The 14193-nt window shown below is 36.4% G+C and overlaps 2 protein-coding genes across 2 annotated transcripts; both read left to right on the top strand.

The window, feature by feature from the left end:
• The first annotated feature begins 4836 nt into the window (after positions 1 to 4836).
• LOC145596824 (uncharacterized) lies at positions 4837 to 8196 on the top strand. The gene has a single exon (XM_081653017.1). It carries the CDS (start codon positions 4837 to 4839, stop codon positions 8194 to 8196), a length of 3360 nt encoding a protein of 1119 aa, XP_081509143.1.
• Positions 8197 to 9553: 1357 nt separating this feature from the next.
• LOC145596823 (replication protein A 70 kDa DNA-binding subunit B-like) lies at positions 9554 to 13580 on the top strand. The gene is made up of 9 exons (XM_081653016.1): positions 9554 to 9670; positions 11350 to 11520; positions 12016 to 12283; positions 12377 to 12479; positions 12576 to 12703; positions 12784 to 12862; positions 12946 to 12997; positions 13161 to 13284; positions 13429 to 13580. The coding sequence occupies exons 1-9, from the start codon at positions 9554 to 9556 to the stop codon at positions 13578 to 13580; spliced, it is 1194 nt and encodes a 397-aa protein (XP_081509142.1).
• The last annotated feature ends 613 nt before the right edge of the window (positions 13581 to 14193 follow it).

Below are 14193 nucleotides of genomic sequence, written 5' to 3'. Positions count from 1 at the left end.
AGGCTCGATTTTGGTTTGGTTTGGTTTTTTGTTCCCGTTGCTGATGAGGCTTGCAAGGGAATTCAGTTTGGTTGCTGTTATGGCTGAGATTGGGTGGTATGGTTTCAATTTCTTTTTTGCATTGTTGCTTTTGATTTGTAGATATGGCTTGAATTTGCTGGTGGAATTGTTTGTTTGGGTTGTTTTATTGCCTTGCATGTTTGGTTTGTTGCTTGGCTTTTGATTTGTGTGTTACGAATGTATCTAGGTCTGTTAATTGCGTGGTTAGTAGATAGCTTTGTGTGTTACGGCGACACAAAGCCTTGGGGGCTACTCAACTGTGTTTCTAGGAAGAATGGAAAGGGCCTATTGTGATTGGTTTAGGTTTACCCTTGTGGGTACAGTCGGTTAAGTAGCCTATAAATAGAGATAGGGATTGCTGGGGTTTCATATATTTATTTTGGGATTTCTGGATATGGTGTTCTGAGAGTGGTTTGTTAAGGTATTTGCTTTGGTGCTGTTACTTGGTGCCAGCTGGTATTAGATTGTTTATTGAAAGTAAAACAAGAATTTATACTCTATCAATTTAAATAGTGCCGTGACTATTTCAGCCAAATTGGACGTTTCTTGACAAATCGGATTCTAACATTATACATGTATATTATTTTTCCGTTTTTGTCGTTGTGTACTGGTTGCTTTTTTGTGTGCTGTTGAGTTAGTTCCTGATTTATTGTGATTGGTCTGTCAAGGTATTCGCTTAAGTGTTCTTACTTGGGTCTGGATGGTATTAGCTTGTTTATCGAAAAGGCAATTATTAAAGCTGTATTGAACGTTTCCTGACAAATTTTAATTTTCACATTGCTGCGGTGTAGTGTTTTATTTGGTATCAGATTGTTCATTGAAATTAATATTTCAGCTATATCAATTTGAATAGTGCCGCAATTATTTTAGCCAAATTGGATGCCTTTTGACAGATCGAATGTTGACATTATATTGATATATATAGATACATAATTGTGGCACTATTCAAATTGGAATGAACAATATGGGTGTCCTGTTGAATTGGTTTCTGATCTTCGGATATAGACTGGTTAATGGATTCTCTTTAAAGGGTGTGGTTCATTTGAAATGGTTGTTTTTATATAAATATATATATAGATATATATTAGATTGTTGCCGCGATGTGATATTTTACTTTGTTTGTGCCGATTGAATTAGTTTCTAGATTCTCTTTAAAGGATGTGGTTTATTTGAAATGTTTGTTAGTAGCTGATTTTATGTGTCTAAAGTTGTGCCTTTTTTGGGATTACAGGTTTGATCGATGTTTTTGGTGCTTTGGTGTGTTTAAGAGCCACTGTGTGTTGTTTAGTGTGCAGGGTATTCTAAGGTAATTCCTTGTACTTTGTTCTTTAAATGATGTGCTTTAGAATTCTTTGTTTTTCAGCCTTGTTCCAATGTTTGCTTTGTTTTGTCCTGTTGTTTGCAAGCCTTTTGTTTGGGTTGTGTATGAACTTGATTAGAGTAGAGTCATTGGGTTGTGTATGAACTTGCTTAGAGTAAAGTCATTAGGCTGTAGAGATATATCTTTTGTCTTACTAGGTTGCCTTGTGCCTAGAGTTTTGTACTGGAATTCGTTGGCTTTGTAGATACGGTATGCCGGTGTTTTTTGGAAGGAACACGGTTTGTCTGGTCTGAATTGTGTCCTGGATTTTGCCATTACAGGTTATGGCTAGACGATCAAACAAGGTCTGTGTTCCTTTTCAGCCTCTGTTGGAAAAGATTGTTGCTTGGCTTCAGTTTCCACCTCCAGCCTATGGATTCATAGATGCTACTAAGAACAATGCCTTTGTTCGGGTTGGCCGCCCAAATACACGGTCAAGGTTTCTTTTCTATGGTGGAGATGCCAGTTCGGTAGAAGAGTCTCGTGAACGAGCAGCTCACAAGGCTGTGAAACGACTGATAGCCCGGTTTAATGTTCGCGTAGATGATTTTACACATGAACGCCTTAAGATGTATCGTCTATGTGTGAAGCTGTATAAAAATAGATGCGCTGAATTAGTCCAGGAGAGAGAGGACCTTAACAGCATACGATCAGAGTGCATTTCAGGGGAGAATGCAGCATTTCATGACATCCATGTTTCAGTTGATTTTGTACAATTTCTGGGTGTTTTGGTAAGGAAGACTGGTGTCACTGCAACTGCTATAGAGACTACTATGGTACAGGGACATGGTTATATTTCTTGGCTTATGGTGACCTGTCCTCATACCGTTATTGCCATGGAGTGCATTTTTAGTGACCCTTGTGCTGAAGCGGCTATAGCTGAGCAGCGAGTTGCGAAGAAAGCATCATTTTTCATTGCTTCTCAGTTTCATTTGGAAAAAGTTGATGCAAACTATGGGACTGCATCGAAGCTGAGTGCTGAATGTTCTTTGATGCGGGAAAAGTATCTGCTTCTGAAAGGACATGTTGAATGTTTGGAAAGGGGTTCTAAACAATCTGATCCTGCTAATTGTGTAGGGGTTGATTGCTGTGTGACACCAACTGCTGAAGAATCCCAAATACCAGTTCTTGCTCTTCCACCAAGCCTTCCGCTTAAACGTAGAATTGTTGTGGAGGAAAACTCTAAGAATGCTATGGAAGTAGAGACCTCAGAGTGCCTTGTTACCGGTCTGCCAGATGTAGAGACTGTATTTAAGCGTTCTAGGGTTGATTAGCTATGTGCCATAGAGCATGCTTGTTTTGGATGTTGGATATAAGGATTTGTATTTAGTTGTTAGGGTCCCTTGCTAGAATAATAGTATTAGTATGCGCCTTTTGCTTATTAGTAGTTGTTGTCTTAGGATCGGATTGTACCTTTTTTAAAAAAGGTTTTGGTGTATCTGTTGATGTAATGACTTTCGTATTTTCAGCACTTTGAATATGATGTTTTGATATTTATATAATTCTCTTATAAATAGGTGCTTTGTTGTTTTATTTTAAATGTGCTTTAATTTAAAGGTTTAAGACTGCATCATTTTTTTTTTACTGATCAAGACAAAAATCAAAATGTTTGGTTGTCCCTTTTTTGGGCAGCATTTTCAGCTGCAGCATATCTGATTTACGCTTCAGGAATTCGTTTCAGTCCACCTACAACAGGCATTTCAAGCTATCTGTGATCTGTAACCATGGGTAATATAGAAATTGAAATTGCGTTTGCCGTATTGTGGTTTATATATCTATATAATGCAACTTTAAAGATTAGGAATAACCTTTAAGGTGTTCAATGCTAGATTGTCGTTATGGCTTGCCAAAGTTATCGCGTAGTAGCTGCAAACGCTTAAACCAGGCTACACAGAGAACGTCTCAATTAGCATTTGCATGGTAAAAATTGTTGCCTTCCTTATTTGCATTCATATAATGAACTGCTTGTTCGGAAGTCTATAACTGTGTGTGATTTACATTGTAGCCCATCTGTGTTAGATAATCAGTATCAGACTGCAAGTTTGTGTGCGGTTCGAACAACAAAGAAACGAAAATGTATGCAGACACTGGCTGCCCCGCGAGGAAATGGGTATTAAGTGAAATTGATTGAGTTTGCTTTTACTTTTTTGCTTTCTGTTGTGTGATGATGTGATATTGTTACATTCTGCATAATATATAGGCTCATGGCATTCTGATTGTTGTTTTGCTGTTGGCTTAGAATTCCTAGGTGCCTGAAATATACTTGCAAGACTAGAGTGCTATCTTTAATATAACTGAAATAGCCTTTTGTGCAGTGCAACGAAGGAGAGCATTGCTACCTCCTCATCACAGACTTCTATCAACCGTCTTAAAGAAATTAATACATTTACGAAATGCTATACATTTTAGCAGTGGATATTATGATTGGCAATGATTGTGGTTCTTTTGGTGCTCTTTGGCAGATGTTCTTGGTGCTGCTACAAATCGAGAGTTTCCAACAAATCCGTTGAAACTATCTGCACCTGTTTACTGTTCTAAATGTGGGGCAAAGAAATTTATGTTTGAGCCCCTCCGCTTTTGTTGTTGTGATGGAGACATTGAGATAGCAGCAAATGAGTACCCTCCTGAGCTCATCTACTTATTTACCTCCAAAGATGAAATTGCTGTTCATTTTCGAAAGTATGCTAGATTGTATAACAATTTGTTCGCATACAACTCTCTTGGAGGCCATTTTGATACAAAGAGCAAAAAAGGAATTTATGTATTCAAAATGCATGGGCAGATGTATCATTTTGTCCCAGATTTATTACCTGAAGAAAAGTGTCCTAAATATCTGCAGCTATATTTTTATGATGGACAGCATGAGGTTAAAAATAGATTGGGTTCATTTCCAGAAGTAAGAGAAGATGTGATCTAGATTCTAATGCATGTGTCCCAGCAGAATCCATATGCTATGTTCTTCCGGTCTCTAAGAGAACGCGTTGTAACTGAGGACACGAAAATTATTCTGAATCAGAATCCTGTGCTTGATCAGCGTGTCTATAATGCTCCTTCTGTTGATGATGTAGCTGTTATCTGGCCAGAGAATGCTTCATCAAGCCAAAGTTCAAGTCCTCGTATTATGGTGACTGGAAATCGGACTCACCGAATCTATCATAATTATGGCTGTTACAATCCGCTTCAATATCCGTTATTATTTCCTCGAGGAGAATGTGGCTGGACTCAGGGTCTTAAAAAAAAATCTCATCCGAGTAGACGAGCAGCAGATTTAGTTCCAGATCCCATTATGTCTTGTGCTGTGCATGATGCTGAGGATTTACTCAATTAAGAAGAATCACGTACACAGTTTAAACCTTACATTTATGCATTCTATGCCAGCCATACACTATAACTTTTTTAAAAAAGTGACATAATTCATGGGTTTTTCCTATGCAGGTGCAAATAGAAAGAACACTAGAGCAGACAAGTTTATTTCTCCTAGGGAATATTATGCCTACAAGCTGCAGATTCGGCCTAATAACATGTTATTGCGAGCAGGGAGATGTTTCCAGCAGTATATAGTCGACATGTATGTAAAGATTGAAAACACAAGGTTAGATTATTTTCGCAACAATCAAGAAACAATTAGAGCTGATCTGTATAAAGGTATTTTGGATTCACTGGACAGTGGAGAAACTATTGCTTCTAATGTTGGCCGAAGGGTGATATTACCCCCGACTTATATTGGGGGTCCTAGGGATATGAAGAAGCGGTATTTAAATGCCATGGCATTAGTGCAGAGATTCGGCAAGCCAGATTTGTTTGTAACAGTTACGTGTAATGCTAATTGGCCAGAGATCAAGGACGAGCTAGCTGCTGGTGAAAAGGCACAGAACAGACCTGATTTGGTTGCTAGAATTTTTAGAGCAAAATTGATTGCACTGAAGAAAGAAATCATGGAAAGGAAGGTTTTTGGAGAAGTTGCTGCAATGGTGTATGTGGTTGAGTTTCAGAAAAGAGGTTTGCCACATGCTCATTTTTTGATTATTCTAAAACCTGAATATAAAATGAAATGTCCTGCTGATTATGATAAGTTTGTTTGTGCTGAAATACCTTCTGAAACTAATAGCCACCTTAGGCGAATTGTCCTGGCACATATGATGCATGGCCCTTGTGGCATACTTAACCCAGAATGTGCCTGTATGCGTTCGCGTGGTCTAAAATTAAGTTGCAAGAATAAGTATCCGAAGAAGTTTTGCAATGAAACTACTAATAATAAAGATGGCTATCCTATTTATCGGAGAAGAGAAACTGGAGAAAAAGTAGTTATAAGAAATGCAGAGCTAGATAATCAGTGGGTCATTCCATATAACCCTTATCTGTCTTTATTGTTTGATTGTCATCTAAATGTTGAGGTGTGTTCGACAATTAAAGCAGTCAAGTATCTATATAAGTATGTATATAAGGGTCATGATAGAATTTCTTATAATGTGGTGTCCTCTAATAATGAAGTTGTCGATGAGATTAAACAGTATCAATCGGGAAGATGGGTATCTCCTTGTGAAGCGGCATGGAGAATCTTTAGTTTTGATTTATTTGAGATGCACCCTCCGGTTTTACCTTTGCAGGTTCATTTGCCAAATATGCAGACCGTTTGTGTTCATCCTCATGAAAGGTTACAGGCTGTTGTTTCGAATTCTAAACGGTCAAGAACTCAATTGACTGAGTTTTTTGCTATGAATTCTGCCACTGAAGCTGGGCTGGGATACTTATATGGTGAATTTTGTGAGCATTACACATGGGAGCAAGGTACTAAGAAATGGAAACAACGGGTTCATAATAGGCTATCAATTGGGAGATTAGCATTTGTATATCCTGCAGAGGGTGAACGGTTTTTCTTGAGACTTTTATTGCTGCATGTGAGAAGCCCTAAGTCATTTGAGGATTTACGGACCATCAATGGCCATCTTTATCCTACTTTTCAAGAAGCTGCTATAAAGCTTGGAATTATAGAAGATGATGATGCAGCTGAGTTAACTCTGTCTGAAGCTTGTGAGACTCATATGCCTGCTGCCTTACGCCGATTATTTGCAACAATCCTTATATTTTGTCAACCAAGCGATCCTGCTGCTTTATGGGAAAAATATTATCCTTTTCTTGGTAAAGACTTCTCTCACAAATTTCCGCAACAGCTTCAAAAAGTGCAGCAGCTTACTATAAGGGCTATAGAACAGCACCTTGAAGCCATGGGAAAATCACTTGCATTTTTTGGTCTGGATTATCTGAACTCCCAAGTTAACGATGAGTTCAGACGGACAAAGGACATTCTAGATGCCCTTGATGCTCCTATCCCAGAAGAATGCTTAAGTTGCCGCTCTAGGTTGAACTCTGCACAGAATGCTGCTTTTCTATGTATTATGGATCATGTTATGCAACAAAAGGGTGGAGCCTTTTTTATTGATGGCCGAGGAGGCACAGGAAAGACCTTTTTGTACAATGCTTTGTATGCAGAAATACGATTAATGAACAAGATTGTTTTACCTACAGCAACATCAGGAATTGCTGCAGCAAACATCCCTTCAGGTAGAACTGCTCATTCAAGATTTAAAATACCAATTGATAGTGAAGCTTCTTTAGCATGCGACGTTCCAAAACAAGGCAGTTTAGCAGCACTACTAAAAGAAACTGCACTTATAATATGGGATGAAGCTTCAATGGCTAAGAAACAAAATCTTGAGTCTCTGGATCTGCTATTACAGGATATATGTGGGAATAAGCTTACATTTGGAGGCAAGGTTGTTGTCTTTGGAGGTGATTTTAGGCAGGTTTTACCAGTGGTCCCTCAGAAAACTATGAAGGAAGCAGTTGAGGCAAGTATTGTTACTTCTTATTTGTGGCCTAAATTTATCAAATTTAGACTGACCGAAAATATAAGAGCAAGAGAATATCCTGTCTATTCTGCTTTTTTGCTAGAGTTGGGCAATGGGAAGTTACAACAGACAGAAAATGCATTCGTTGAATTACCACAAGAAATTATCCATTCCGCCAGTAATCTACCAGAATTACTCTCTACTGTAACAGGACAAACATTCCCAGAAGTTGCTCAAGGACAAATCGATAGTCGAGTGTTTACTAAAAAGGCGATTTTAGCACCTATGAATGATGATGTGGATTCTATTAATACATCTATGATTGAGCAATTCCCAGGGCAAGCTATTAGATACAAAAGCTTCGATGCCATTTTAAATGATACATGTAATATCTATCCAACGGAATTCATTAACAAACTATGCCCAGGTGGAATGAGTCCTCATGAGCTGATATTAAAGGAGAATTGCCCGGTTATACTGCTAAGAAATTTGCTTCCTTCTGAGGGTCTATGCAATGGCACGAGACTAATCTGCAAAAAATTCTACCCAAATGTGATTCAGTGTGTTATAGCAGTTGGTCACTACAAAGGAGAAGATGTATTCATACACAGAGTCAATTTAAGGCCTTCTACTGGTGCCAACTATCCGTTTCAGTTTGAAAGGAAACAATTTCCTATCAAGTTGAGCTTTGCAATGACAATTAATAAGTCCCAAGGACAGACTCTAAATCAAGTATCAATCTATCTTCCGCGTCCATGCTTTTCACATGGACAACTTTATGTAGCACTATCCCGAGCTAAGAAAGAAAAAGACGTCTGCGTTTTTACAAAAAAAACTACAGAGAAGAGTTCTTCATCTGCTGTTACCAATGTTGTGTCTTTTGAACTCTTACACTTAGCAGGTATTCTTGAAAATGATACAGCGTAGTTCTCAGAATTGGTTGATATGCTGCGAGCTAAGGCAGATGTATATCAGTTGTGTTTATTACAGCTACATAGGTATTTTGAGATTAAGCTGTATTTATTCTGTTCACATGGTGTTGTTTTGCTGATCTTCTCTGTAATCTAATTTTCAGAAGGCCTTGAACTTTTGGATTACAGCAGTCGCCTTGTTTACCTTTGCCTTGCCTTTTGTTGTTTTATTGTATGTACATGGTTCATAAAATTGGACTAGGAATAGATAATCCATAAGAGGTGCTGGCTTGCTCAATATTGGAGTCTATGTATATGATACGGAAATTGACCGCTTTAGCTGTTGTAGATTTTCCGATTTTTATACTGCAAATAATTGCACCTGATATATAGCATTATGTATGTATTGAAATCTAATTATTGTTTTTAGCTGTTTCTGTTTCCATTTTCTTAGAATGCAACTAATGAAAACTGATAATTGACTTTATATATGTATTAAACCTATTATCAAGATTGTTGCTACTGCAGGACAGGAATCAAAGGAAACCAATCTTTCAAGTGCAGGTTTGATCTTATTGTAATAGATTAAAATATACAACTTTTGAGTAATGCTGTATGCGTTTCTTTATGGATTACATTGACTACAGATATATTTGCACTTAAGCTGTCATAATGTGTGCTGATAGGTGTTCTTTTTTTTTTTTTTTTTTTTAGGGGGGGGGGGGTTTATTGGCTATTTTTTTGGGCTTTTGTTGTGCTTTATTACTCTTGGGATCATTCCTACAGTTTATTCAGGAAATACTAATTTAGGATTGTAGATGTTGGAAACTTGCTTCCCATTTTTGGAATTGTGTTCTTCTTGTACGCTTAAAATGAATGAGTTTGTCTCCCATTGACATTAGAATGTTGCTTTCAATCATGAGGAAAGAATCTTATGCTGTGCAATCACTTAGTGCATTTACAGCATTACCTTTCAGTGTGTTTTTATGAAGACTGAAGGACTATTTGTTTTAAAATTGCATCACAATAGAGTTATAGTGTATTGCCTGTTCTTACATATAATGATACTAGGGTTAACAATCTGTATGCAATGAATCGCATCTGTTGTTAGTGTTTGATTTTACTCCACTAGCCTTTTGAAGTTAGCATTAAAATATATTTATTATTGTTTTGATGCAGCATCAGTGACAGTTTGATTATCAGAGTGTTATGGAATGAACAACAGCTGTTTTCATTATCTTAGAATCCTTCACGTGTTTTTTTTTATCGTCAATGGTCATGCGTAAAGGAAGATGCTGATGCCGCTAACAACATATGAGGGACACAAAAAATCAGAAGCCTATTTTTCGTAATTACAGAGGTAAGATACAAGTATGGTCGATTATGCAAAGGCACAGCTTTACACAGACCCTCAGCCCTTCTTATGTGCTTTGGTTACATATGATTTGCAGTCATTATCTAGCCTAGTTAAGCAATCAGTTTTAGTTGCTGTATTACTGTTCTTTGGCTTCTAATTCAAGATCAATATGCGTTTATTTCGTGAGTGATAAGAAAGAACACCGTCTATATCCCGAGGCAGTACATCGCCCGAGCCTTACTTAAACTTAAAGGCCGCTGCCTTCCAAAAGGATACTACTAAGGCGGGCGGTGGACTACTTGATTAGGGAAGGGAAGAAGGGGCCCATTTCTTGGGTAAAGTCTCCCAACTATATTTGAAAATGAATTGGTTATCCAAGTAACCTTTCCATCATCATAGATTATATTTAAGATTCCTATATTAGGAAAAATGTAAATGGCCTTAGTAAATAGTATACTAATTAATGTATATAGGATATATCTTTCTACAATATATATCTAGATTCCGTTTTTGATTTAGCGATTTCCCTTTCCCCCCCCCCCCCTTTTTCCAAACATGTCATTTTCACCGAGATACTTTTAGAAATAAATTTGTGTGTGACTGATTAAGTATTTTTACTTATCAACATTAGAGGCTTAGCCTTTATTTTTATGTCTAAATATTTGGGTTATGTTTCCTTTGGATTTATATAATGGGCCATGTAAAATGTAGCCCACATTAAAAGTGTTATTGTTTAGAGTTCCCATTGTTATAGCAAATAAGAAGGTAGATTGCTTTGCTTAAGAAAGGAAAAATGCAAGTACAAGTCAAATATACTATTCATGGTAAACCTTTATTCACATAGTCTTTGACAGCTAAGATGCTGTACTTTAGCAGCAATTATGGCCACAAAAAAATATAATTTTACTTGCTTATTGTTTAAGTAAAAAGTAATTTCAGATTAATGCAGAAATTATTATTAGCTTTTCAGCATTAGTACCTACGTACAAGCTTCTAGACATCCGAAAAAAAGGTGAAGAACAGTGCTTTACTGCTTGCTACAGTGCCCAGGTGAAAAAAAAATAAGTCTTCTTTGTTGCCTAGAATCTACCTATAAATACTCAATCACCTTCATCTTTATTCTTCACTGCATTCTTTAATTTTCTATTATTCCATTCTCTTTCAAGGTATATTCTCTCTTTTTTTCAGCTCATTTAAACTTTTTGTCTAGAACAGAATTTTTAGTTGACAGTTACTAAAGCAAAATGTTCACTTTCTAATTTCATTATTGCATACTATTATATCTTCATTGACTATTATCTACCTTCCATGATTACACCATCAGTTACATTTATTTTACATGCCAACTTCTTTTCATTTCAGAAACATATATCTTACATTTTTAAAGAGACTTAACTCTATTTTCCATACATTTTTCTAGATTTATTTGATAATCTGTTATGATGCTATTTGTTGTTGTTATTAAAGCTTTATATTTATTGTATATATATGTGTTTGCCATCATTTATTTTTGCATTTGTGCTTGCTATTTCTACATTAGAGTTTAATGAAATAGATCTAATTATTTCTGTCATTTTGCTAACAACAGATGTTTCTAAGTTTGGCTTCTTAGTCTTTCTTCCCTGCACTTGCATGTTAAGCCACATTTAAATCTTGATTTAAGCACATTTAGATTTGCTATATAATTACCTATCCTACATTGTAATATACTTTGCATGGATATACTTACTATTTTGCATGGTGCAACTTAGTTCTGCATTAGCTGACTATATTTATACTGATTCTTTGCCTTTTTTCAACAATTCTATACAGACAATGAATACACCTACGAAAATGAAGCTTGAACCTGTTTACTTAGATGAACTTACCACTCAAAGTAAAGATTACAAAGTTAAGGTAATTATGGCTGAAAAGGGGAGGCCTCAACCGTCACCCAAAAAACCTGGAGTCATATTTCAGACAATCATTTTAGAAGATGAGAAGGTAAATCTGCTTAACCTGTACTTTTTCATGCATTTATTTTCAACTTACAGCTAATTTTACTACTGCTAATTACCTTACTACTGCTAATTTTCAACTTACTACTGCTAATCACAGAGAGTAAATCATTTTAATACTGATTCTTAACCAACACATAAATTCACCTAGAAGAGACTTTGTAGATCTAAAGAATTATATGGATGAATATTGGTTTGTGATTTACCTTCTAAGATTGCTTTACCCTTTATATTAAAACTTTTTAGGCATTGTTGTTAGATCACATGCATTTATAAGTTAAGCTTTGCTTTGATTTTACAAGCATACTTAAAAAAAAAAAAAAAAAAAAAAAAAAAAAAAAAAAAAAAAAAAAACTTTTGTTACACTTTTTATGCATTGTTGTCAGCTCATCTGCATTTAGAAGCAAAGCTCTGCTTAGATTTTACTAGCATACTCATAAAAGTGAATTCCTGTTAACTTTTATGGTATATGTATAAACAGAAAAACAAGATGAGATGTGCTCTTTTTGGAGATCAGATACATGCATATGAAGATGTTCTAAAACCAACTGGCCAATATGAAATTTCAAAGGCTCCTATAACTTATATGGATGAGCAGTATAAGATTAACCTTGAAGAACTTCCATATCAGATGACCATTGGACACCAAACTATCATTCAGCGTTTGAATCCGGAAGCTGGTCCGATTGAGCCTAAATATCAACCACTGTCAACTCTTCCAAGATCACCTGATCCCAACAGCAGATTTGGTACTTATTCACAAACACTTTTCTGCCTAAAGTTAGTTAATATTCTTTTGATATCATATAACTTTTTTTTTTTGAAATTACCTTCTTAAATAGATATTGTCGCTGTCGTTTTGTTTGTTGAAGATGCACCACGAATGATATCTAATATTCGTGGGCGTGATAGTCCTGTTCGTGAAATCGCTGTTACTGACTCAAGGTAATCATACACTATGAAATCTTTTTTACATGTATATTTGCTTGCATGCATTGCTTAATTCTAATAGCTAACAACATATGTTCATTGATGTATCAGCCAAGACCATCCCATGACAATTTCAGCATGGAACGATCTCACGGGTAAACCCTGTGATGCACTGAGTAACTGGACTGAGAGATTTAATGTTGTTGGCTTTACTGCACTGAAAACCCGCCACACAAGAGGTAACATCAGTACATGTGCTTGAATAATTGTATTGTGACTAAAAGAACCTGAATGAAATAATTGTTGTACTTTAATGCAGGATTTGGCTTAAACACTACTATGTCAACTAGAATCATTATGAACCCTAAAGGAGAGAGAGCAGACATTCTTCGCGAATGGTAATAACTACATGTATCCTTTTAACAGCAAATAGTTCATTAGCTTATGTCATGTACTTAATTGAATGTATATTAAACTGCAGGGTCAAATTATATCATCATGTCTTGCTGGACAGACAGGAAAGGATCTTGAATGTTAGGTACCCAAGTGCTGAGAAAAAATATTGTGACCATAGCTGAACTGAGGAGCAAAAAGGTTTGTGCTTCTATTTAATACCTAGCACTGAAAACAACTTCCTGCTCATGCATATGCTTTCATATAAACATTTCTAAAGCATGTATGACTAAATTAATGCAGGCATCCAACGCAGTCCCAGATGAAGTAGCATGGCTTAGAGTCACAATACCAGACCCTGACCTACAGAAAGTTAATGCATACATTGGCTGTCTAGGTTGTGGAAAGCGAACTCACTTTCCTGTGGGTACTACCTTTCCCTGCATCTCTTGCAAAAAAGGAGACACTACTGCTGGTTACAGGTGCTTTAAGAGAGTTCATACACACTCTTTTATTAGTACAACAAAATTATCTACGAAATCTAACTCTTAATATGCATATTTGTACAAAGTGACTTTCAAGTTCGACGCTGCTGCTGAAAGTGGCACAATGTCGTTTACAGCATTTAATGATGATACAGAAAGGCTTTTCCGGAAAAAAGCAGATGACATTTGGAATATTAAAAGCACTGTAAGAATCAGCCTTGATGCCACATCCTTTTGAATTTAAGAACTTCGATTAAATGTATCCCATGTTATTTAAACCGCAGTAGTAGCCTACACTATACATATAACTCTTCTACTTCAGTTTTCCCTTCTATGGTTTTCTTTCTAAATCTTGGTTTCCCTGTTATAGTGTACAGTTAATTCATGGATCCAATCTCAATAACATGTACATTACAAATTCTTTAATATACTGCCTATCCAATGTGACACTTTCATCACTGCAGGGAAATTTGGAGGCTTTTACAGTGGTGCAGAAAATGCTTTCCACTAAACCATTCTTCGTCCAAGTAACTCCTACTCAGGAGCTTGCCATGAACAGCGTATTGCTTTGGACTCTGAAAACTATTGATGTAGGGGATGATGAATCAAATACTCAGATCCCAACTTCAGTAGTGCCCATGACATGCACTACCAACACAGAGCAGCACTATGCTTCATCTTATGCGGCTGCAGCTAAGGCTCATGGAAAAGCACCCATGGTGGCTGAATCAGATTTCAGTGCTGATTTCAACTCAAACAGTGCAGCATCATTTGATGAAGCTTTTGCTGAAGCAATGCAATTCCAAGAACTCATAATGGCTTCACAAGCATTTGATACAGATTGCTTTGAT

The sequence above is a fragment of the Chenopodium album genome, chromosome 20 (genome assembly GCF_948465745.1).
Source record: "Chenopodium album chromosome 20, dcCheAlbu1.1, whole genome shotgun sequence".
NCBI classification, from domain to species: Eukaryota; Viridiplantae; Streptophyta; class Magnoliopsida; order Caryophyllales; family Amaranthaceae; genus Chenopodium; species Chenopodium album.
This window is presented reverse-complemented; position numbering and strand designations above follow the sequence as displayed.